The sequence below is a fragment of the Nothobranchius furzeri genome, chromosome 9 (assembly GCF_043380555.1).
Source record: "Nothobranchius furzeri strain GRZ-AD chromosome 9, NfurGRZ-RIMD1, whole genome shotgun sequence".
NCBI classification, from domain to species: Eukaryota; Metazoa; Chordata; class Actinopteri; order Cyprinodontiformes; family Nothobranchiidae; genus Nothobranchius; species Nothobranchius furzeri.
This window is the reverse complement of record NC_091749.1, coordinates 69,129,127-69,155,779: the sequence shown is the minus strand read 5'-3', so window position 1 is coordinate 69,155,779 and position 26,653 is coordinate 69,129,127. Positions and strand designations below refer to the sequence as shown.

Here is a 26,653-nt window from a genome sequence, read left to right as displayed (position 1 = left end):
TTAGTCAATCACCTGACCTGAACGGCAGTAAATTAATCTCCGAGAACAAAGTAAGAAACCTTGGTGTTATCTTTGACCAGGACATACCATTCAAATCCCACGTTAAACAGGTTTGTAGGATTTCATTTTTCCACCTTCGGAATATTGCGAAGATTAGAAGCATACTTTTCAGGAGTGATGCTGAAAAACTAGTTCATGCATTTATTACATCAAGACTGGATTACTGTAATTCATTACTCTCAGGAAGTCCACAGAATGTAGTTAAAAGTCTTCAGCTTGTCCAAAATGCTGCAGCTAGAGTTCTGATGAGAATTAAAAAGAGAGATCATATCTCTCCTGTCTTAGCTTCCCTACATCGGCTACCTGTTAAATTCAAAATAGATTTTAAGATCCTTCTTCTCACACAAAAAGCTCTTAATAATCAAGCTCCATCATACATCAGTAACCTGATTGTTCCATATGTTCCCAACCGAGCACTTCACTCTCAGATTGCAGGTTTACTGGTGATTCCCTGAATATCGAAAAAATAGGATGGGAGGCAGATCTTTTAGCTATCAGGCTCCTCTCTTGTGAAACCAGCTCCCAGTTTTAGTCTGTGAGGCAGAGACCCTGTCTACATTTAAGAATAGGCTTAGAACATTTTTATTTGATAGGGCCTATGGTTAAAATCTGATGTTAGCCTAAATCTGGACAAGCGGGGGAGTAGAGGGAGGTGGAGTGTACAGTCGGTAAAGACGGCTCTCCCTTGCCCTGCCTCCAACATGCCTCCATTTAAAAGGCTAGGTTATCCAGAGTTATCTCTGTAGTTATGCTGCTATAGGCTTAGACTGCTGGAGGACACACTGACAACTTTCCACACTCGACTACTTTCTTCTACAATCTGCTCTTTAACTGTATTATTTCCTGCTATTTCAGCTGTTAACTTTATTTTTTCTCTAAGTGTTTTTCTCCCCAGAAGAAGCTACAACGATGTTGTGCTGAGCTGTGGTGGCCTCATGGAGGGCGCCATCGGCTTGAACACTGTTGCTAACCATTTAATCATTCTACCTCTCCTGATTATAACATTTTACTCTCTTTGACGTTGAATGTGCTACTACTAGTTTACCCATTTAATTATAGATTCACAAGAATAAATACAATAAAGTTTATCTCTCACCAAATAGAATATTTACTAAGAAATCACAATGTAACCATAGACACACTACTTGGTATATATGTTTTTGTGTGTGCGTGTGTGTGTGTGTGTGTGTCTGCTCTGTCTTCTCGATCCCCAGTGAGTCATGGAGGATGGCTGCTTATACTGAGCCAGGATCCTCTGGAGGTTTCTTCCTGTTAAAAGGGAGTTTTCCTCTCCACTGTCGCTAAATGCTTGCTTAGTATGAGGATTGCTTTAAAGACTATGACACTAGTCAGTGACTTGATGCAATTTGCTGGGTTCCTTATATAGGAAACATTATTTCTGATTGGCTTAATGAATTGACCTGAATTGGAATGTTTACTATGTGACGTGCCTTGAGACGACTCTTGTCGTGATTTCGTGCTTAATAAATAAACTTGAATTGAATTGAATTGAATCCCAACAGTCAACTTATGGGACCAAGAGGACCGTGACTAAGACGATGTTAAAAATAGATCAGGCCAATTCCTGCTCTGACCTGCTGGTGGCAATTAGAAGAAAAAGAAGTTTGCGGCTCTCAAGATAAAAATCACAAGGTCTTAGACCTCTGTAAGAAGCCGTGAGAGAACTCTGGAGGAGTTGCAGGTAAAATTAGACTAAATTGCAAACAAATTAAGATATGAAGCACTTTCTGACTAAAATACATAAAAAACTATCCAAAAGTCACAATTCATTTGCAATCTTGTTATACACCAATAGAACGTGTGTAGAATTGTGGCCTGTTCAAATGAAATGTGAATCCAACAGAAAACCTGCAGAATGTTTCTAACTGGTTGCCAACAGTCACATCCCAGTGAGATTCTGGTTTTTTGCTCCCGTCATAAATACAATTCCAGTTCATAATTCTACAAATTGTAGAACTTTCCACAATGAATGTACTGTGAAAGAACCCTGCAGTAATGTTTAACCTCATGGATGGTGATAAACCAACAAGGCTTCACATGCAATGGTCGACTGAGCGGCACTTGATAAAGTTTACATAAATCTGAGCACAAACAAAAAACAAAATGAACCAAGAGCAGAAAAAAGAAGAGAAAACTGGAAAAACCTGGCCTTCAACTCCAACCATGAGCAGCTCTCACGCTAACCGGGAGAAAGAGAGGCTCAGTCTCACGCTACTGTCACTGTGACAGCTAAGGTGCTCCGGCCTCTCTCACGCAAGACACTGAGAAACTACAGGTGCACATCTAGAGCTGCAAACGCTCAGGTAGTTTTACACTTGTCTGAATATGACAACAATGGAACAACAACAGCTGGACTCAGTGTCAACAGTAAACAAATGCAAAACAGTAAGACTGATGCATCAAATTCTCCGTAAAACGGAGAAAGCTCAGCAGTGCAGAGTTCCTGCACTCACCTGTGAGAACGGGGACAGAAGCTAGTGTCCTGATTTCCACCAGCTGACTTAGCAAGGAAGTGTTTTGTCATGCTATGAATCAAAATGTGAATGAACTGGGCAGAGCTCCAAGTAAAACAGCCTAATGAATAAAAGCAACAGTAGGCAGACAGTGATTTGACTTCAAACAAACCTGCTGCCACCACAAATTTGTACAACTACCGAGGGGTTGTGATCAAATGTCCCTGCAGCACACATCAGAAACTAATAGAGAAACAGACTGCCAAGCCAGTTTATGAGCTACTGCTTATTAAATAGCTGATGATTAATCGCTCGCTCGTCTATGCTCTTCATCACACTTTTCCATAGTCGTGTTCCACATCTACAACATTTTATATCTTTAGACCCTGGAGAACGATGCTAATCAGTGATTAGGAATAAGAATGAGACAATCAATCAACCACGAACCACAGGAGAGAATAATTTGATGCAATGTGCAACAGTAAGTGACTCACATCCATTAAAGTGTCAATCAAAGCCAGAAGAAATGACTGGATTTGATGAAAATGGTCCATTTGATATAGCGCCTTCTAGAGTCCTGAAACCCCCCAAGGTGCTTTACAACACAATTACTCATTCACACACTGGTGGGGATGAGCTACACTGTAGCCACAGCTGTCCTCGGGGAGCACTGATAGAGGTGAGGCTGTCATACACAGGCACCACCGGTCTCTCCGACCATCACCAGCAGGCAAGGTGGGTTAAGTGTCTTGCCCAAGGACACAACGACAGCGACAAACTGAGTGGGGCTCGAACCCGCAACCTTCCGATTACAGGGTGAGCACTTAGCTCCTGTGCCACCGTCGCCCAATGGTGTTGTTTGTTTGTTCATGTGTGTGTGTGTGTGTGTGTGTGTGTGTGTGTGTGTGTGTGTGTGTGTGTGTGTGTGTGTGTGTGTGTGTGTGTGTGTGTGTGTGTGTGTGTGTGTGTGTGTGTGTGTGTGTGTGTGTGTGTGTGTGTGTGTGTGTAACACAGTGCATGAGGTTGTGTGAGCTATACAATTTGCACAAATTTTAATGAGACTTTTAGAAATTATTGGATGAACCCTACAGAAGACATGCAGTGTCACCAGAACATGATTTTATTTAGAAACTGAATTTTTGACACAGACATTTTATTCTATGAAATTATGTATTTTAGTTTTTGAACGTCTTAAACAAGTTTAACAACAGAATTTCAAATGAAAAAAATTCAACATAAAAAATTGTACCATCAGAAATTCAACAACCGCGGTGACCCCTGTGGGTGACCCCTGGTGGCCCAAGCCAAAGTAATCGTTACTCGATCGAGTTGAGTGGGTTTTAGCAAATCAAATTACACCTCTATGATCACGGGACTTCAGTGAGACGTCTTCTCACTACTGTTGAACTTTGATGAAATTCTGTTGTTGAATATTTTCTGCTTTATTTAAGTTGAAAAATCTCAAATACATAAATTGACAGAATAACAATTCAATGCCATAAATCAGGGTATCTGCAGGTTTAAGGGAGCCACATTTAAGACTTTTTAAGACCTTTTTTAAGGCAACTTTGACCAAATTTAAGCTATTTTTTAAATTAAATTTGAGCTATAATTTCCAGCTATTCCCTGGAACAGGTGCTAACCACGCCGTGAATGTGGGATTAGCCATCCAGTTACCATTAATGTTGCCATGTCTTCCCCATGGCGCAAACTCCCACTAGCGTGCTCATCTAAAAATAGCCCCCTTTCACAACCAACTGAATGTATATGTTCCGCTTACGCCAGTATCATACACAAAAAATGCCAAACTAACTAGAAATTCACGAAAATTTTATAGAAATAAAAGAATCCTGTTTATTGGGTCTTTGGTAATTTAAGACCTTTGGAAACTATTTAAGGATTATTTGTCACTTTTAAGGATTTTTAAGGCCTTAAATTTGGAAAAGCTAATTTAAGACTTTTTAAGACTTTTTAAGGACCTGCAGATACCCTGATAAATTCAATGTCTACAAAGAGTCATTCTGGTGAGACTTTTCTTCCAAAGAACTTCTAGGTGATTAACTTTTGGAGTTGATCGGATTCCAGATGGTTGCCACAGCTGATCAAAAATCAGTCGATTTTACTAATTGAGTGGCAATGAGATTTGTTTCTTTTTGTAGATTTGACTAAATGACAATTTTAAAGGTCTGGGATGAAACGCTGCAGGCACAAGGAACACTCGGGCATTTATCTAGGGATGAACGATATATCAGCATCAATATCATTATCGGTCAAGTTAGCTATTTTTCAACATATCGTCATCAATCTTACGAGTAAAACTGGGCCAACATTAACAACCAATATATTACAAAGCTAAGAGCCAGAAAAAAATAGCTGTGTTTTAGACTGAACCTGACTGGAACAACTCAGGCCAGATGACAAAGACACATCCAATGATATCGTGAGATCTCGTTGTTCCGTGACAATGGAGGCACTAAAAAGTGCTGCCACCTAGCAGGTGGCGTTTGAATAACACCACAAAAGAAACAGAAAAAGTTAGCATGTAAATCCTTAATAGAAAATGTTTACAGTGCTTTTAAATATGGATTCAGTATTGATATTTTCTTACATCCCTCCTAGGGCAGGGCGATACGGCCTAAAATCAATATCACCATATATTAAGGATTTCACTTCGATAACGATAAATGGAAGATAACTACAGGTATGCGCAGAAACCAAAGTTGTCCACTAGATGGGGCTGTCACATGTATTACGTCGAGTCACGTTTTTAATGACTCAAGGTGGCACCGCTTTTTAACGGGACATGAACGTTGCCAACCTATTGGTTTATTGACATGGGAAATATTATCTCGATAAGAGTTCGAAATTTCGATAACAATAAATTTTCGATTTATTGCCCAGCCCTAATTCCTCCCTACTAATATTAATGTAATATTGGTAAATAGCGATTATCGGATACAACAGCTCCATTTAGGGATGTTCCAATCAGTGTTTTTGTTCCTGATCCGAGATATTTGATTTTAGGAATCTGTCGATACGGAGTCCCGATCTGATCCTTGAGAAATGCAATTCAGAAAAACGGAGAACACACCAAATTGTCCTTCTAAGTTTTTTTTTTTTAAATCATTTATGCATTTCTTTCTTTCTGTTTGTGTCTTTTCTTTAGTTTATCTGCCATAAAACATCACCCTGTCAGGAAGTACATTATGTTTTTATGTTTTTATTTATTTAGCAGACGCTTTTATCCAAAGCAACTTACAATTTATAACCTATAGGGCATGTTGTGATCTGTGGGGGAAACCAGAGTACCCGGAGGAAACCCACGCATGCATGGGGAGAACACGCAACTCCACGCAGAAAGGCCACAGCCGAGCCGAGTTTCGAACCTGCAACCTTCGTGCTGCGAGGCAACAGTGCTAACCACTGCGCCACCATGCAGCCCAAGAAATGTGTTAACATTAACAATCAATATAAAAGTAGCACATCGTTTACTCAACGTATGGCTGTTTTTAGCTTTGTACGTTCCTGTGACAGGGGTGGTACGGCACAAGACGGTCAGCAGCAGGGTCACCCTTTCTACAGATCACCTGTAGTACTGCCGCGCCGTTAAAGTTAGGAAGAGTAGGGAGATCATACTGGGACTCAAGGCTGCAAAACGTTCGTTTGCGAACACAGACTCTTGTCCAGTGTGATAAATATTCTGTTATCTTGGTATTTTTGTTGTCCGTAGACAGTTTCTTGTTTTTAATGTATCTGTAAAGTGTCGGCTGGCTTATCAAATAGTTGCAGCAAACCGAGCAGGGTCTGTTTTTTAAGGTGGCGCATCAGATTCGTAGTGTTGAACGCAGCACTACCTTTTCCACCACGTTAAATGCCCAGTTAGCCCACATTACACGTGTCTAATACACTCCCTTTGCAGTTCGTTTTAAAATACATCCAAATTACTGACATTTTCTCTCTCTTAAGGTGACAGGCATGCTCTGCATTAGCCTGTTAGCCAACGGCTACATGTTTAATGGAACTTTAACTCTGTGGTGTCTGAATTCATGATCTACCTTAAATTGTGGGACTTTACGGCGTTGTCTGTGAAGTAAAGAACTCCGATGTAGAGGAACTTGTTGAATTTTAAACTAAGCCATTGTTATTTCGTTTGAAAATCTCTTTTTCAGGATAAATTTAAAAAGTAATGTTTGTTGTTGTGGTTAAAGCTGATCTATTCTAACCATCCCGATCCGTTGAAAAGCATCAAAGCATCACTGGCTATGTTAATATCGGATATCGATATCGGCCCACGTTTTCATATTGGTACATCCCTACCTTTAACCTATATCAAGTTTACAAATTTTTGCTGCTGATAAAATAAAGAAATATTTTTGTTTTGGACATGGCTACCTGATGGGATCTGGATATTGTTGGTATAACTCACCTTTGAGCTCACATCTGTTTTCTCCCGAGTCGTACGTGTGTGTAAAAAGGTGCGACTCGGCCTTCCTGATTGGATCAGTTTAAAACAGCCTTTCCTGCAGGCAGCAGGAAGCGTGCTTGGGCAGCTCTGTGGTCTCAGCAGGAATAAAGCAAGTTCACTTTCACATTAAGGATCAGCAAACAATGGAGAGGTCAGAGGACAGAGCGCTGGGTAATACACATCGTGTAATACTCTGCAAAAGTTTTCATTCCTATTATGTTACATTTATATATAAAATCAGAAGAAGTCCCACATTTTTGTGTAACTGTGTGTGTGTGTGTCTCTGTGTGTGTGTGTGCTATCTCTGAGATTAATGTTGAAAAACCCAAGCTGGGGACCAAACAATGAGCCCCCCCCCCCCAAAAAAAAAGAAAATTCCCATAGCGTGCTAAAGGCTTGTACCACAGTTCCTCTTTACAGTATGTGTGTGACTAAAATCAATAAACATTCCCCCTCCCTCTCCATGTCTGCTCCTTAGGCCAGGTTTTCGTGCCTCTGTGCCCTCCTGTCCTCGTTCACCCTGCCCTCACTCCTGACCCACACAGGAAACCGACACCCCCTCCCGACAGGAAGCTGTGCTGTTCCAGTGTGCTCAGAACGCCAGAGTGATATCAATTGGGGAAGCAATGTTTACATTTTGAGTTTTTATTTTAATCTCTAGCTCTCAGGCTGGTGGCCAGGGAGGTAATGCCCAAATTACACAGGGCCAACGTGCTGAGTGGATTGGGCAGGGTTGATGCTTTCACACGCAATGCTAAGCTCCCAAACAGCTTCCGCCCACAATGACAGGAAGAAGGGGGTTGATGCTTACACAAGATCACGGATTCTAGGAATGGTTTCTGAACGTCGGCCACTGATCTGTGGGAGTGGGATCAGAGTTTAGCAGCTGACTGCTGATGATACCCGATGAAGCATGAGCAGAAACGTAAACGCAGAATTAGTAGTTTCAAATTGAGATTAGCTTATATTTAAACATTGCAAACCTATAGTTGTTTGGTCTTAATAGAAAAAAGTCATCTCCCTAGACATCACAAGCTCTCACCGTGTGCAACGAGACTCTTGGCAAACCCACGATTGGGTTATACTAAAGACTTTAAAATGGGACCCAATCCCCACTTGACACTCAGCATTAGGGGTTCAACTGGGGGGTTAACCCACCAAATAGCTCCGTGGTTCGGCTGTGTCTGCAGACCACCGCTCCCCCAGGGGATGGGTCAAATGTGGAGAACAAATTTCACACACCAGTGTGACAACTAATGGGACTTAAACGCTTTAACTTAACTTAATGTTTCGTTGGACCGCCTTTAGCTTTGATCACAACACACATTCACAGTGGCGTTGTTTCGATAAGCTTCGGCAACGTCACCAGATTTATCTCCATCCAGTGTTGCATTAATGTTTCACCAAGATCTTGCACTGATGATGGTGAGTCTGACCGCTGCACAAAGCCTTCTCCAGCACATCCCACAGATGGGGTTAAGGTCTGGACTCTGTGGTGGCCGATCCATATGTGAAAATGACGTCTCATGCTCCCTGAACCACTCTCTCACTATCTGAGCCCGATGAATCCTGGCATTGTAATCTTGGAATGTGGCCGTGCCATCAGGGAAGATGGAAGATGGAATAACCTGGTCATTCAGGATATTCAGGTAGTCAGCTGACCTCATTCTTGGAGCACATCCTGTTGCTGAACCTAGACCTGACCACCTGCAGCAAGCCCAGATCACAGCACTGCCCCCACAGGCGTGTACAGTAGGCATGATGGGTGCATCCCTTCATCTGCCTCTCTTCTTACCCTGATGCGCCATCACTCTGGAACAGAGTCCATCTGGACTCATCAGACCACATGACCTTCTTCCACTGCTCCAGAGTCCAATCTTTATGCTCCCTTGAAGTTGAAGCCTTTTTTCCAGTTTGCCTCACTGATGAGGTGTTTTCTTACGGCTACACAGCTGTTCAGTCCCAGTCCCTTGAGTTCCCTTCACACTGTACGTGTGGGAATGCTCTTACTTTCACTATTAAAAATAGCCCTGAGTTCTACTGTTGTTTCTCCTCTTTTTGATTTCACCAAAAGTTTAAGTGATCGTCGGTCACGATCACTCAGGATTTTTTTCTGGCCACATTTCTTCCTCAAAGACGATGGGTCCCAACTATCCTTCCAGTTTTAATAATGCGTTGGACAGTTCTTAACCCACTTTTAGTCGTTTCGATGTTTTCTCTGCTTGATGCCAATGATCTGACCCTTCTCACACAGACGAACATCTTTTCCACGACCACCACACACGTCTTTCCACATGGTTGTTTCATTCATTGCACCAGCTGGGTTAAATAACTTGTTGCACCTTAAAGATAATCGCCCTGCAGTAATTATCCAATAGGAGGCTCCTACCCATTTATTTACTTAAATCCAGGTGGAGACTTTGTTTTTGGCCGGGCAATGTAGTGAACAAACACTTGTGATGGTATTACAGTTCTCCCTTTTTAAAAGAACATGGATCACAAAGCAGCCATCTTGTTTATGCAGATAGTTGGAGGGAAGTAAAAAAGTCGAATAGCTAATGATTAAATCAAATACCACGACAGAAAACTAGTCCAAACTTCCTTACACTGCAAAGTTCAAAGTGCAACATAAACACTAACACTAGACTCACAATGGCATGATGTTTTGGCTGCAGCCAATGAGCAGGGCTGCATTCCTAACAGGCAGTCATTTGTTTAGACTGCTAGGGAAACTGCTAACATTTGAGTTTACTGTGTAATTAACCAAAATATGCCTCAACTGTGACAAAAATACATTATCACTACATCTACCCACTGACCAAAGCAGAGATAGGTTGTGTTGTGTGATCTGAGGGCACAACGGCTCTGCCTCCCCAGGAATGTAATTGATTTTAGAAAAGCTTTAAAGACAAAGTTCTTTCAAGGAAAACATTAACCAAAACCTCAAATCGCAATAGAAATTATTTATATCCAATGCATTAAAAATGACACTAGAACAGGCAGAAATCTGACTGACGACTTATTTAGCAAACTTGGGTCAGACCCAAATGTGGACGTTCAGACATTTGTTCCAGTAACACCGAAAGTCTCGACCAATGGAAAGTCATCAGATTTCTGAAACTCTATTTTTAACAGATTTTAATTCTATGTAGAAGACAAACGTTTTATTGTTGTTTTGGAGGCCGTTCCTATTACACACCGACAGACTGAGGGACTTTTTTAGTCATTCTTCATCATCGGTCTTCTGGGATTATTGTAATAATGGCTTATTGTGACACGTTTAGCTAAAACATTTCCTTCACTTGAACAATACCTAGTTCAGGTTCTGTAACAAAGGAGGACTGTAACACCATCACAGGTAAATTCCAGACAATTATGTTTGTCTGAGCATGCAGAACTATGGGCACACACTGACAGGCGCCACCGGTCCCTCCGACCACCACCAGCAGACAAGGTGGACTGAGTGTCTTGCCCAAGGACACAATGACAGCGACAGACTGAGCGGGGCAAGAACCTGCAACCTTCCGATAACGGGGCAAGCACTTAACTCCTGTGCTACCGTTGCACAGTTATAAATGAAATAATATTTTAATTACTACAATACAATATTATATTATTACATATGCAAATTTAACCCTTTGATGCATGAATAATGAAATCTTCATCCTTGATTTTTTTAAACAATTTTTTTCATTCATCTTCAGGTGTGAATGAAACAAATTTCATATTTACATATTTTTGTAACATTTAATTTACACAGTTTATTACATGTCCACCTCAGTGGACAGCGTGCATTCTGAACATGAAATATGTTGGCTTGACTTACTGAAGTCCAAATGGAGGGGCTCAAATGCAATAAAGTCTTCAACAGCTGTGCTTAATAGCAAAAATAAATGAATAACAATTTTGAGTACCTGTCCACTGTAGTGACCATTATGCATCAAAGGGTTAATGGAAAAGAAAAGAGTGCAGGAAAAAAAATCTATAATGCTCATAAATTTTTTATTTATTTTTTGTTGTATTAAGGTCAAGGTCAACTTTATTGATATATATATAGCACATTTGCAGTCACGCAGGCCACCCCAAAGTGCTGAACAAAGGTAAAAATAAATAAATAAATAAATAAAAATAAACACAAGAACAAATTGCAGTTAAAATCAAGGTTAAAATTTGTAAAAATTAAATTTATGCTAAGAGTTTAAGATAAAAACGCAAGTTAAAGAAAAGTTACTCAAGTCAACCTGCATTAACTCATTCGCTGCCAGCGTTTCTCACCGTTTACACTGTTTTTTTAAGAGTGACAGAACGTTGCGTGCTAGGATGATGTCGATGCCAAAACAACCAAAACAAAGCGGAGACTCAACTCCTTCATCAGGAAGAATCCGCGCGTGTCGAGCGTTATCCGTTCTTCCATAATCCGTTGTTGAATTGTGATCAGCAGAAGCTTTTCCGGTTCGCGCCTCACTTTTTTTACGGCATCGACCCAAAACGATCTCCTAACACATGGATGTTCTGCTTCCTGATCACGTGACGTGTGACGTACGCGGATGAAGATCGGCTTTAGAGCTGAGATGTTTGTTCTCACGGTGCGGGGGCTCGTCCGACGCCCACACAGAAAAAAAAATATGAAAATGACGACTTTAGTCGTCAGTGGCAGTGAGCGAGTTAAAAGCCAGATCAAACAAGTATGTTTGTGTGGTTCTTAGATTCACAAGAAGGTTGTTCCACAGCCTCGGACCAGCCAGAGGGAAAGCCCTGTCTCCCCGAGTTTTTAAGCATGTTTCTGGGACAAGTAAAAAAGACCGAGAGCTAGATCTCACGTTTCTAACGGGCGTGTAGTGTATAATGTTATACATTTCTTTGTCGATGCACCACTGCTGCAAATTGAATTTCCCAGAGGAATCTTCCTGAGGGATTCATAAAGCTCTAAATGAACTTGATCTAGGATCTGAAATATCACTTATTCCTTTATAATTGTCTGTTTGTGGAAAAACAAGCAATCAAACATCTGGTGTCTGCTAGCGGTTGAGTTTTTCTCAGAGGGAACTCTGAGGTGATTCCCAGTGATGTGACTGGTTAGTGCTTTTACTTTCCAGTCACATCCTGCCCTTTTGCCCCTGTAGGCTTCACACAGGAATTCTTTTATTCAACCTCTGACCGAGCAGAAATATGTCAACTGTATTTACATTTATTTGTGTCATCTCTAATTAGCTAATTATTAGAAAGGTATAAACGGAGCATCTTCCTTATTTTACAATAACGACCCATTAGGAACAGTCAAACTATTAGGTTACTATAGTTTCTGATACGTGAACGGCAGAGTACTAGGCATCAGTTCTTCTATTTGCTCACCTCTGTGTGGGATGGAGATGGGGGCGGAGCTAGAAGGAAACCTGCTGTTTGCTGCATGAGTCTGAGTTGTTCTGTTACTCTGGACCTGCTGTCCTCCAGAGACAGAGCTGGGTTCTGCTGGGTTCCCCTCTCCAGAGCCGGCTTTGCTGGGGGCTCTATTATGAATATCTAGGAACTTTAATTCCTTGATATCCATGGCACTGGAAGAAAAAGAAAAACACTGATCTAAATTTATTTTTTTTATGTGACAAGTCATGCATTTAATTCACATTGTCATCAAGTATTTTTCAAAATAATTCAAAAATTAACAACTAAATCCGGCACTGAAGCCACTCACACTAAAACGTGTCTTTATTTTTTCAACTAAACATTCTTTCCTTAAAGGTTTTTTTGATTTATGGCCAAAAACTGATGTTTCTCCAAAACGAAGCACGAAGGTCTGGCCCCGTAGCAACTCCTGTCAGGACAAATTTGTGCAACCTCATTCTGATCAGAGGTAAAGTTCGTTGACACCAACAGCTGCCAGAGCTTTCTGGAAGTCCTACATCAAAGTTTCTGGGTTCCTAAAGACTACTGTTATGTAAAACTATGCGTATCAAGGTTGTGGTGTCTGGTGTCAAAACAAACACTAAACATTCTAGTTTATTGGTCAATTTGAATTCAACTGAAATGGTTTTGTTTTATTTTGCACTGGGCCACAACGTTCATGTATGTCATTAACCAGGGGTTAGACTTTACGGAAACTGTTCATCTACAACTCATTATGTTATAATAGTTGGTGTAGCTACAGCAGCCACAGTAGGGCTTACACACACCAGCTCTCCAGTCACACAACTCTTTATTTCAACTCTGCTCGAGCTCATATGTACTCAGCGCCTCATTCGCTGAACATCGCAGGCTTCTGCTCACAATCTGGGATCTTCTTCTGACTCCTCAAGTTTTTAAGCACACAGGAGCACCGACTACTGATGTGCGCCGGCTGCATAGAAGCGTGCTCCCGCTTTTCCGACTGCTCCATCCTCCTCCACAGATCCATTCGGCCCAGCACAGCGCCATGCATCCCCACAGGCTCGCCTGTCAACAGCGGGAGGAGGCGTAACACCCACTCCTTGGGCAGCCACTGGCAGCCAGCTCAAAAATGTCCAAAAACGCCTCTGGATCACCTTCAGATGACATCCAGTGAAGGGTAATGGAGGGAGAGGGTCCAGTCGTGGGTCCAGCAGCAGCCGTACAGACTCGGGTGGCGAAGAGTTGGAGGACAGAGGTTTACTGCTTCGCCCGGGCCTGCAGTAGCTCCAACTGACAAAAACAGTGTTTACTCCTGGTGTAACTGGGCAAGATGAGCCATCCGTTGGCCGAGTGCCACCACGGGTTGATGCTGTTGTCCACTGGGCTGCTGCATCCTGCAGCAGGGGGCTGTCGGCGTGTCACTGAACACTGCATCTCTAGCCGTCATCAGAGATCGCCGGTGTTGGTGGCGTCACTTCCTTTTATCCATAAACAGCAGAGGACGGTGTCGCCCTCTACTGCCCGCGCCCTCCTTGCACCGTCCCATGCGTGATCCAATATAGACACTCCATCGTCTCTGTTCATGGTTTTGTGCTCCACGTCTCTTTATTTCTTTCGCTTCCTTGATCCCTCTTTTGTATTATTGTTGTTCTGTGTTTATGATCCGTGTGCTGTCCCCGGCCATTAAGACGGTTTTCCCTTGTGCAGTGGTCTGTTACGGCTGATTTCCTAATTGTACTTTCTGCTCCTTGTGTGTCTTCGACTTGTTTTCTTCTCTTTGATGTTCTATTTTTTGTGTTTGAGTCGGTGACCTTTTTCTTCTATGTATGTTTATATGCTGAGTTTGCATGGTATTTCGTATATGACTCCACATATTTTATCTGTTGTTAAATATCGTCCTCTGCTGTCCGCGAAAGTGACGCCACCAACACCGGCGATCTCTGACTGGGTATCTGCAGGTTTACGGGAGCTAAATTTAAGACTTTTTAAGACCTTTTTAAAGACCACTTTGACCAAATTTAAGCTGTTTTTTAAAATTAAATTGAAGCTATGATTTCCAGCTATTGCCTGGAACGTCGCGAACGTGGGATTAGCCATCCAGTTACCATTAAACTTGCACTTTCCCATGGCGCAAGCTCCCACTAGCTTAACCAGCTAATGTGCTCATCTAAAAATAGCCCCCTTTCACTGAATGTATACGGTTCCACTTACGCCAACATCGTACACAAAAAAATGCTGAACAGTTTATTAGATGACAGCAGACTGCGAAGTAACTTCAGTAATAATCAAACCAGTAACATAAAGACTTTGCTCAGATATTTATAAGAGAAAAAAGAAGCCTAGAACAATATTTGTATTTAACTTAGATCCTCTGCAGAACAAGTTTCCTGTTCGAGGGTTGCCGTAGCAATTTAATTTCTTTATACAGCGTAAAATCACGTCAAAAGAAAATAGGCCTCTGAGTATTAATAAAGTAAATAAATCTGCATAACGAGTGGTAATAGGGATGCAACGATACCACTACTTTCCAAACCAATACAATACTGATACTTGGATCTGAGTACTCGCCGATACCGATACTTCTACCACACAAAATAATGCAATGAATTGGAATCCGGGTTTTCTATTCTTCTCTGCTTTCAACAGGAAAAGGCTGTGAGGTAGATAAAAAAGCAGAGGTGGAAAGAGTACTAAAACTTCCTACTTAAAGGGACTTTACGGAGTTTTGAATTTTTATGCTTGCGATTGCCCCCTCTGGCCAAAAGCGTAACGGCAGCTTCAATAGGAGTCTTGTGCACGAGGCGTGCATGCTGTACGTGCACACTCAACGAAAATAACAGCTGAGACGAAGCTCTGTGAAGCTGATGGGGATCAGCTTCACAGAACTCTGAGAGCTGACAGTCCCTTGTGTGTGCGTGCGTGTGTGTGTGTGTGTGTGTGTGTGTGTGTGTGTGTGTGTGTGCGCGTGCATGCGTGTGTGTGCGTGTGTGTGTGTGGCCCGAAGGACAGAGGACAGGAGAACGCACAGCTAATTAATTAAATAATTTGGTTCTGTACCTTTCTCTTCAGCACAGCCGACAAAGGTTTATGATGGGTCAGTCCTCCTGCATGCTCAGATCATTCCCTTCCCTTGCTTGAAAATTTGTTCCAAAATGAAAGTTGAACCCACATCTTTTTTATCTGTGAATTCAATGCAGTTTGGCGAGTCTCAAATAAAAATTTGGGCATCTTACTATAAAAAAACATACCATTAATGTAAAAAAGAAACTCTAAAAAAACAGTGTTCTCACCCAGAATCGAACCCGGGTGTCCTGCACGAGAGTCCGACGTCTAACTAGATGAGTTAAACCACCACTGACGTCTTTGGTATCTGTAATATTTATATCCTTGATTACAGCTAAAACAACGTTCAAAGAACAGTTTGGAGCGAAAATGGCTATTTTGTTGCTAATTTGCAGGAAATATCGAGAAGAAAGTAGCTAAGGGTCCTCAGAAATGTAGCTAGGTTCATCACTACGCGTTAGGAACAGCGACAAGTCGCTGAGTTGGCACTACCACACTCTCTGCTGCTAAAGCTACAGATAGCAAATTCTACGGGCGATGCCTGAGCGTGAACGCGCATGAAGCAGCCTGCTCGACCCGAGCGTCTCTTTTTCTGTGATTTTACAGAAAAACAGGCAATCACCGTAAAAAGCCTATAAGCCACGCCCACTTTTTAATCATTTTCGAAATATAGCTTAAGGTTCCGATGATAAACATATCTGCCAAGTTCTGTGGAAATCCATGAAGCCGTTTTGCTGAAACAAACTTTTTGACTCTTTAGCGCCCCCTATTGATGAATCCAAACAAAATTTGGTAGATAGGGCTTACCGCTCATACTTTGTAAGGGTCTAGAGTCTCATTGTTTTATCTTGAAAAATGGTGGAGATATCATCAATTAGGACATGTGTTAGCTAGCGCACTGAATTTGACATGGTGTCATTAGCCCAAATTTCAATAATTCCACAGTTTTCTTCATCACAATGACTTAGCTTAGTCCGTAGATGATATGTACAAAGGTTGAAGTTGATTCGACAAAAAATGACGGATTGGTGTTTAAAACTAAGTTTTGTATCTTTTGCGATCTAGCAAAAAATCTAGTTAGGCAGAAATGGGCGTGGCCAATACAAAAAACATGCAGAATCATCCAAGGATCGTGTACACATAAAGTTTTTGACTGTAGGACCTACGGATTGGGAGATGGTAGGTGAAACGTATTCACCTCCGCAATAGCACCACCTGGGTGACTCTGGGTCCAAATTTTCGAATCTGAGTAGCGGTCAGGATTTTCTATCAGACTGCCATGTCAGATTTTTCCTGGCACTTTCAGGCTCCTGCGCCCATACAGTATTAGCGGAGAAGAAGAATAATGAAAAATCCGTAGAAAAACAATAGGGTTCCCTGCCCGTTGGGCTTGGAACCCTAAATATTAGGTGAACAGAAATGACAAGTTAGAGCGAAGCCACTTTCAGGCAACTGCATTGGTATTGGTTAACTTTTACAGATGCCAATACTGGCATCGTTATGACATATCATCAAAACATTAAAAGATGTTACTCTAATAATGGAGGTGGTAAAGAAAAAGTTAAATTTGTTTACCTTAGACTAATTAACCAAGGTGAGCTGCCTGAACGCTTGTTAGGATCACCTGGATGTTTTTTTTAACTCCCAAAACCGCTTAGAACACCGAACGCTGATAATGTCGGCCGTAGCAGCACCACGTAAATATTAAACAACCAGATGCTTCACAGCTCGCTGGATCTGTCACCTTTGGTCTTTAGCCTGGTGCGCTGCACAACCAGTAGGCTTTGATCACTGGACCTCAGGGACCTGCTGGGGGGGGGGGGTGCAGCGACTGAGAAGATCACCAATGTATGATGGTTCTTGTCCATGCAAGGCCCTAAAAATCATAACCAAGATCTTGAAACACTGATTGCAACAAGTCACTGACTTGTAGTGTCAGAAACTTCGCCGCAGTCCCCATGTTAAAAAAAGCAAAGAGGAAGACTCCCTTTTAACGGGAAGACACCTCCAACAGAACCTGGACCTGCATGAGCAGCTGTCTATCACAACTCACTGGGGTATGAGAAGGCAGCGCACACACACACACACACACACACACACACACACACGCACGCACGCACGCACACACACACACGCACGCACGCACGCACACGTGCGGCGCATAACATTACCTCTGGATCTGAAGTCACTGACAGACTTGGGGCTTTTCACAAAAAAAAACTGAAGAACTGGTTGAAAGAACAACACCACTGTGAACATTGAAATTTAATCTGAATATGTAGCTTTTAGATATATTAATGTCATTTTATGTATTTTATTAGTGTAACTTGCAACCGCACTGTATTTATATATCTATTATTTTAATTCCGTTTAGATATAAATGCCTAACCAGGGACAAGGGCTGTAAATTAGCCTCAGGCCAGAAGCCTTATGTATACTGCATCTGTTGCTTATGGTGATAATGTTTTGTGGTACAGTCCCTGTAAAAATAAAGCACAATAAAATACAACAGTTATGTTTATTTATTTGGCAGACGCTTTTATCCAAAGCGACGTACAATTGTTAACCTTTATTAGGGCATGTTATGATCTGTGGGGGAAACTGGAGTACCTGTAGGAAACCCACCCATGCATGGGGAGAACACGCAACTCCACGCAGAAAGGTTGCAGCCGAGTTTCAAACCTGCAACCTTTCTTGCTGCAAGGCAACAGTGCCACCACGCAGCTTATACCTTACCTTAGTTATAACAAGTAGTGTTTCTGCACACACTTCACACTCTTGTCCTCCTGTTTTGCAACAACTACTGTGTGTATCCTCAAGCAAATGTTAAGAATTTTATTTATTTCACAATTAACATATTTCCTTGAGGTATCTTGATATAATTTTGAGACTATTTCACCCAACTACCAACTAAATGTGTGAGATGTAACCCAAACAAATACAGTTTATCCACATTTAGTTTTAAAACTCTCACATTTAAAGCGGCAGCATGTTTTATGTATTTTTCAAGGAATGATTTGCCTTTAATTTCTAAAACGACCAGATTTGGTTGTATGTGCACTTTATGAATGACTGTAACTAAAGTCCCAGTTAAGGTGGGTGTGCCAGAAGACAGCAGTGGTTGCAACCATCTCCTTAATTGTTACCTGAACGTGACCTCAGGAACAGGACACCTGACTCCATTGTGGTAAGGTTGTTTTAGAGAGATAGTTTGACCGGTCCGATCTACAGACGACACCTCTCCCTGGTAAACTCCCAGCGTTGCTCCACAGTTTATAGAGACCACACTGCCCAACCAGTCTGCCGCCATTCTTCTCGCTGCAAGTCAAAAACGGACAGTAGTCATGCCAAGGGCTCTGAGGACCTGGAAGGCACTTCGGCTACCATTAAAGATTCACATTTAATGTTTATTTCTGACAATGTGATATAAGGTGACAGTCTAATGCCGTTTTGTATTTTGGGGATGGAAAAAACGTTAAGTCGATTATATGTTTTCCGGTGGTCAAAAATCAGACAAATTACTGAAAAAATAAGAAAACCGAACTGACACCTCTTCTTTCACGTTACTTTAAGGCTACATGATCGTGATTTACTGAAGTTTAATTGTGTATTAGCAGGTTTTGGTTTGTGTAGAGAGAAATGTAGGCAGGTTTGAGTCAGAGTAGTTACCACGTGGAGCTAACGGAACGTAAACATGTTAATGTGCCATGGCAGTGTCCAAATAAATCAATGAAATGAAGAAATTTCGTTAAAAAACTAGCATGAAGCCGCGTCAGCTAGCTTAACGGCTAATATTAGCTTCGTCTTCGTAGTTTGACTTAAGACAAACAGACTGCTGCCTACAAGAGTCTGGGGTGTTTAAATACTCAACCAAATCGTTTCCGCTTCACAATAAACCGATTAGCCTCGTAAAAAAAAAACAGAAATAGGCCACTAAAGCCAACAAAAACCAGAGCCGTTGTGATCGCTCGTGTTGACGCTGACGTCACTTCCGTTTTGTCCCACGCTGGTTTGTTGTGATTTTATGTTTTTCCTCTTGCGCGTGTGAAGTGACGCTGTGAAATCCGTAAAAGTCGTTTTGGGAGTTAATTTCCCTTCCAGTTAATTTAAATGTTTTCATGTTGTCTTCAAACTAAAATGTTTGTCAGACACCGATTTTTTTTTCAGTTTACCGGTAAACCTGTTGATGCTGGAACCTCATAATCTCTCTTCATGAATATTTATTTTTTTATTTCATTAAAATTAACAAAAGAAAGGAGGACATTTGTCTAAGTGCCGAAAATCTCACTTAAAACAGGATCTTTGCTAAATTGTCATTTACGCACATGAAGAAAAATCTGGAAAAGGTCTAAGAAAAACCTTGAAAGTCATTCAAAAAATCCAAAGGATTTTTCTGTTAATGCCACTGTAAACGTCTAAAATAAAGTCTCAGTCCTGCGCCTGCAAGGGGATTTCAACTAAAGCAAAGTTTGTGAGGATACAGCATTTTATTCTTTATTTATTTAGATAAAATTACAATTTTTTTATAATGCACCTTTACATTTTGTACAATAACTCGTATATCAAGAACATAATTATGCAACTTTCAAATATTCTTCCAAAAACCGTATAACTGCATTAATTTTCAAATAAAAAAGTTCACCTCAAACATAAACACACGCTTGAATTGTAAAAATGACCTGTAAAATATAAAGAGCTGTTGATGCACATGCATGATCACATTCTGGGACAAAACTGCTTCAATAGTGACATCTACAGTATAACAAAAGGAAAATGATTAGCTTATGACTGTGCATGACATCACACTTTAGATTCTGCTGTAGATCACAGCGTCCTTCATACATTAATGCCCATCCAGTCACACTGGATCTTCTAAAACATCTCTTGTGCAGAAATGCTGCTTTGCAAGCTAAACAAACAAAACAACTGTAGATGCCTTTTACAATTTGCACTGAGCATGTTTTCTACGTTTGCCTCAACGCCGTTAGCTCTAGACGCAGAAGCCACCCAGTGCATTACATTTGTAGAAAAGTACTTCTTTCACCGACTTTTAACATGACTCTACAGCGTCTCAGTCAGTGTAAACGACCTCCAGAGTTTCACATACTGGTTCTAGATAGCTTCACTGCTTGGCCCTCAGCGTGACTCCCAGATGGCAGCGTTTGTGCTTCATCGTGAGGCCGTATTCAGGGGTCAGGTCCAGGGGTTCTCCAGGTAATGTGTAGAAGTGCAGCTTCTGGATGATGATGGCCAAGAACAGAAAAGTTTCATTTCGCGCGATAACCTCGCCGATGCATCGCCGTCTTCCCAAACCAAAAACAAGCACCTTCTCTCCGTCGACCTTATTGACCTCAGTACCGTTGGCGCTAAGGAAACGGTCTGGGTTAAAAGAGGATGGATTGTCCCACAGCTCACTGAAGGAAGAAAATTAAGTAGATTTGAAAACATTTGTAAAGTCCCATTTTTTTTCTTGAAGTAATACATACCACCAACCACCTATCGTTGCATTATTAAATTGAGATTATCTTGGGTTAGAGTTAAAAGGGTGGAGTTAAAGTGTACAAAACTGTGTGTATGATCCAACCCTAACCCCGATTTCATCTTATCAAGTGATTTGTGATCCAGTTTTCCAAGAGACAGAAACAAAATCATAAATACTTACGGGTCGTGGTTTATTTTCCACTGATTGATGAAGACACATGTGTCTTTGGGAATGAAGAAGCCGTTAAGAGACGTGTCTTTGGTTGTGCTATAAAGAAGGATTGACGAGTAATTATGCTTTCTCATTTTGCATAACTGCTGCTTTTAAGGTAAATGTGACAAAACTCACCAGTGTGGGATTGTGAAGGGCAAATAGGAAGAATGACGGAACAGCTCCAGTATGAAGGCCTCCAACAGCGGCAGGTTGTTTCTGTCAGAAAGCTTGGGAGTACGATCCAGACCAATTTTTTCCTCTGAAAATGCCAAGAGATAATTGATGAATACAGAGCAAGATAAAGACTGTACCCTTCTTTAGTCAACAGTTAAAGAGCCGGAGTGGATTTTTACTTTAAGGAGGGAACATGAAGGTCATGAAAAAGCTGCTGTACTTACTGATTTCTTCAAAAAGCCTCTGCTCTATCTCCGGATAAGCCACCAAATACATCACAGACCATGACAGACCAGTTGATATGGTGTCAAAACCTGGAAAAAAAACCTTAGTTAGGAAGGAAAACAAAACATGGCGGAATCAATTAAAGACTGAAAGAGAGTCCAACCTACCGGCTCCAAACAGATCGTTGACAATTCCTACAACCTTCTCATCCGACATCTGGATGTTTGAGTTCTCATCCAGCTTCCTGTCCTCACAGTGCTCAATGAGGGAGTCTGTGATGTCTCGGATGTTGTCCTGAAACCACAACAATGGGCCATTTTAATAATTCTAGCGTAAAAGACACAAAACTACATTTGTGAGAAGGTTTGTGGAGTACCTTGTCGAAGGTGCTGTAGTGGTCACTGACGATCTTTTGAACAAAGTTTTGGAAGCGATTGTTGATTTCAATAAACTTGGTCATCTGCTTGTTAGGCAGGTATTGGAGGATAGGGATGAAGTCTGCCGGGTTACCATTTCCTGTTACCCGAACAAAATCTTCAGCGAGGTTCACTAAGCCGACCAGCTCCTGGTCATGGTGGTCGTAGCGTCGGCCGAAGCACATGCCACAGATCACGTTGGCCACAGAGACAACGATGTAGCGGAAAGGGTCGAATCTTCCGTCAGTCGTCATCACAGTGTCGAGCTCCTTGATCAGGTGCTCGGACTCTTTGCAGATGTGCTCCTCCAGCACACAGGAGTACTCTGGAGTCTTGCCCTCCAGGGTGGAGAACGAACGCAGGGCGCTGTAGGCCAGCTTTCTGCGAGCTCGCCAAACTCCAGCCTGATCCGTGCTGAAGGCCAGACTCTTTCCATTGTTGATGAAGCGAAAGCTGTACAGGTCGGGCCTGCCGGAGAAGTCGTCCCCTTGTTTGGTGAGAGCCTGCTTGACAGTTTCATAACCACTCAGAACAACAACAGGACGGGTGCCGATCTGGATCTGGAAAACATCTCCGAATTTCTTGCTCAGTTCAGTGAGACTCAGGTGAGGGTTGCTGCCAAGCTCCAGCAAATTCCCAATGATAGGAAGCGATTTAGGACCGGGGAGCCGACAGAGCCCCTCAGGAATCTCTCTGCGTGCATGCTTCAGGGTCAGGTAGACCAAACACACCGTCGTCAGGGCGATCAGAGCCTCAAATACCGACACGGCTCCGATGAAGGGCAGTATCATTAATGCCATGGTTAGATCTGTGCTCCTGTTTTCTGCTCAACCTGTGAATTAAATAGGAAGGGCCATTAGATCACTGTTGGCAGAGAGAGGAAAAGGTGTTGTGCAACAAACTGAATGTTCTGATAAGTTGGACCTAACTGAGAGCTGCACCATGTGGGCTCTGAACTGCGCATACATGAAATGAAATGCTGTTTATGAATGAGTAATAACTGATTTTCTAATTTCTGGCTAATTGCACGAGCAAATAACTAATTAAAATTCAGAATATTCTTTTAAAATGCTGAATAACTGATGATAATAATGATTTTCTTACCTTTGTTTGGACGTAAAATAAAAAAGTTTTGATCCAAATGTTTCCTGTTGGGTTCAAAAAAGTAGAACAGGCTGTTTTGAGAAATAGCCGTGTCTTGATTTTAAAACGGAGAGTGGACTCTTATAGAGCGCTGCGCGTTCTGATTGGCTGGAGGTGGCATGACGTCACACCCTCCACCTCCCCGTCTCCTCTCCACCTCTCTGTTATGAATGAAGATTTTTTTTTATTTTATCTCTAAGGTGCGTGTGTGCGGTATCTCAGCGTTACACCATCTCCATAAAGTCATTATCAGTTTATGAACATCTGAGGCGCGGAACCGTCAGCGCATTCCACGAGGTTCTCATCGTGCTCTGCGTGCACGCGCACGTTTATTTTCATGCAAAAACGCGAGATCTTAATTAAAAGCATTAAATGAATTTTAGATTTCCCCCCCCCCCTCCGTCTGCGTGTGCGCACTTTGCATGCTTGTGCGCAAGTATTTGCTGACGCATGCCTTTATTCAACCTGATGTGCGGATTTCTACGGAGTTTCCCTCCAGCGCGTCCGAATGGTAGGATCTGGATGGATTGTTGGAGATTTTTGCACAAGAATGTGAGACGTGCCAACTTAGGGGTAACGTCAGAGTCTTTAACAGTTTGGGTTTCATTGTGAGCGTTCTGTAAAAGCAGCCAGGTGTCGTCGCGTGCCTGCAGCCTCCGCAGCAGTTAAAGATTGACCAATTGCGTGAGAGCGCAGGGATCAAACCTCCGCTTGTGGAGGATGCTGGAGGGGGGGGGGGGGGGGGGCAGATGAGTTAATCACCGATCGTTTCTGTCCTCTTTCAACTTTTTATCATCGACTTCTCTCCCTAGAAAAGGCGCCGTTTTGATAAATTACAGCTTTTATTAAAAGTCCCAATTCTCTTCAGGAGAATGGATCAGTCACGTGACCTTCAGAGACAGGTTAAGGTTGCGGACAAAAGATTCTGTAAAATCACAGCCTGACTTCAAGAACAGCTCTGCTAACGGATTCATGGGTGTAATTGTGAGTTGTAAAATGTTTCTCAAGATGAGGCTTTATTATTTTCATTGTTAAAAAAACTGTTTTTGCATTAAACTGTAAATAAAGTGATTTCTTAAGTTATTTTCAATCTTCTGTGGGAATGAATGACTCCCCTGAAAATGCAGGTTTCTTCGTCCTGTTAACTTACATTTATTTTTATGTTCATGTTTGCCCGGTTTCGTTTAGGCAAATAGAAACACTTAAATATTTTTATTTTAGGCTGAAGGTGATTTTCCTACAAAAAGCAAAAATTAAACCGTAAAATCTTCTGGTTTTATCCACCAAAAAGGACCATTTTATTAGTGAATTGTGTTCATGCCAAGTGTTCAAAAAGTTTGACTTAATATAAAAATGACTGCAGACGTTTAGGATAAAAATCCTCAAGTTTCTTCATACAAAAGCAAAAATGCTTTTTTCCTTTTCCAGTAGCCTATGGAGGTTTAGGGTAGGCTACCGATTAATTCATTATTTCGGTCAGGCGCACGCCACTCACAAACTAATATTTCATTTTAAGCAAACAAATAAAGCCCCATCAGGCTAAGCTTGTAGTATTTGTGGTTTTATTTTGACCCCGCAGGTCCCTGTGCTGTCCCTCAGGCGCTCTGTTGACGCCAGGACTGTTCCTCCGTGCGCCGCCGCCGCCGCGCCGCGCCGCGTCCCTCCGGGGCTGCAGCAGGTTGGTTGCGTGAGAAGTGGAGCTGGCGTCCGAGGGGAGGGTCTCAGTCTTCTGGACAATCCTAAAATCTGCTTGCTTAAGTCACGCGAAGGCTGCAGCCTTCTGGAAAAGACACAAAGGTTTTAAAGTCGCAGAACAAAGAGAGAAAGACTCCGGTGTTAGCTCTGCCCTCCCTGCCCGCACGAAGGTGCACATATTTGCGCGCTATAGCTTCTGTAAATGCGCAGATCCTGGGGCTTTGGAGTCATGCAATCTGCCACTCAGGCTTCAGTCGCTGCAGTCATGCAACGGCTTGAAGCCGGATTGTGCAGCCACACAGGCGGAGACCCAACAGGGGTCCAAACAAGTCACGGAAGCAGGAACCAGGTGACCTAACAGGTCACATGGTAGATAGACAGACAAATGATAGATAGATAGACAGACAAATGATAGATAGATAGACAGACAAATGATAGATAGATAGATAGATAGATAGATAGATAGATAGATAGATAGATAGATAGATAGATAGATAGATGATAGATAGATAGATAGATAGATAGATAGATAGATAGATAGATAGATAGATAGATGATAGATGATAGATAGATAGATAGATAGATAGATAGATAGATAGATAGATAGATAGATAGATAGATAGATAGATAGATAGATGATAGATAGATAGATAGATAGATGATAGATAGATAGATAGATAGATAGATAGATAGATAGATAGATAGATGATAGATAGATAGATAGATAGATAGATAGATAGATGATAGATAGATAGATAGATAGATAGATAGATAGATAGATAGATAGATAGATAGATAGATAGATAGATAGATAGATAGATCGATAGATAGATAGATAGATCGATAGATAGTAGATAGATAGATAGTAGATAGATAGATAAATGTTTTAAACTGATGAAATCAACCAATAAAGTAAAAAAAACATTTTAAACAAGATTTTGTATCTCTACTCAGTTATAATATTCACTTTTAGTTTTTCCATAAATAGTTTTTCTTTTCTTTCCAGAAACAACAAAATTGTTATTCCTGGAGTTTATCTTAAGACGCCAGACCAAATGTTTTGAAACACAAAGTGGGTTCCTGATTTCTCCAAACTAAGATTTTAATACTTGACATTTTGAGGTGAGTCATAAAATGTAAAATTTTCACTTAAGGTAAAAGGTGCAACATGTAAGAGTAAAGCAAGAATGTAAACTTGCAGTCAGATGTGGGTACCGCAGTCCACTTCCTGTTCTGCGAGATCAGAAGACACATGACAAGCAAAGATGAGTAAGTTAGTAAGTAGATAAATACATTGTCATGTCTTGTGTCAGCGCTCTTGGGTGTTTTACAGTAGGAAGCACACTTATAATGGTAGTATGTCTCTGGCATCTGAGGAAGTGTGTGTTTTTTTTGCTCTCTTGCTCTTTTAGTTCTGAACGACTCAAGTAAAATGCCACGATTCACTCATTATTCACTTCGCACACACGTTTCCCTGTAACATTGAGTTTTTGGTGGTAATAGAAAAAGCTCAAATATTTTTACTGCTGACTGTTTCTAATTGACTGTTAGCATTGTTAGCTCAACGTTAGCCTCTAGCCTACTTTATGCAATATTAGAGTAAAACAAAAGGATGCTGTGGTATGCACCTTCAGTTCTTTAGGTTCTGTAGGTTTTTTGCTGGCCGGTGTTGAATTACAAATGCCGGTGCTGCAGTGTTTAATTAGCACAGACTCAACAAACAGGCTCATATGTGATGAACAAAGACTTGGTCCCTCTTTTTTTTTTTGAAAGGTCAAAAACTGACAACCCCCCAGCTGGCTTACAATGAAATTTGTTTTAAGGGCTTCTTCCATAAGACACACCATAGCAGCATGGCGATGACGGAACATTGCAGCATTTG

At 41.6% G+C, this 26,653-nt stretch overlaps 2 protein-coding genes across 2 annotated transcripts in view; both read right to left on the bottom strand.

The window, feature by feature from the left end:
• The window catches only part of LOC107382110 (enhancer of mRNA-decapping protein 3), a 41,783-nt gene extending 22,348 nt beyond the window's left edge, over nucleotides 1–19,435 (bottom strand). The window contains exons 1-3 of the mRNA XM_015954103.3: nucleotides 19,295–19,435; nucleotides 18,570–18,741; nucleotides 12,352–12,551 (exon numbers count right to left, since the gene is read on the bottom strand). Coding sequence (XP_015809589.1) covers nucleotides 12,352–12,551; nucleotides 18,570–18,733 — 364 coding nt within the window. The 5' untranslated portion in view covers nucleotides 18,734–18,741; nucleotides 19,295–19,435. The remainder of the gene's footprint in view (nucleotides 1–12,351; nucleotides 12,552–18,569; nucleotides 18,742–19,294) is intronic.
• Nucleotides 19,436–19,895: 460 nt separating this feature from the next.
• Nucleotides 19,896–23,134, bottom strand: cyp1a (cytochrome P450, family 1, subfamily A). Its single transcript, XM_015954104.3, has 7 exons — nucleotides 23,038–23,134; nucleotides 21,894–22,765; nucleotides 21,685–21,811; nucleotides 21,517–21,606; nucleotides 21,254–21,377; nucleotides 21,086–21,172; nucleotides 19,896–20,837 (listed from the first exon to the last, which is right to left on the bottom strand). Exons 2-7 carry the CDS (start codon nucleotides 22,731–22,733, stop codon nucleotides 20,546–20,548), a joined length of 1,560 nt encoding a protein of 519 aa, XP_015809590.3. The 5' UTR covers nucleotides 22,734–22,765; nucleotides 23,038–23,134; the 3' UTR covers nucleotides 19,896–20,545.
• Nucleotides 23,135–26,653: the final 3,519 nt, after the last annotated feature.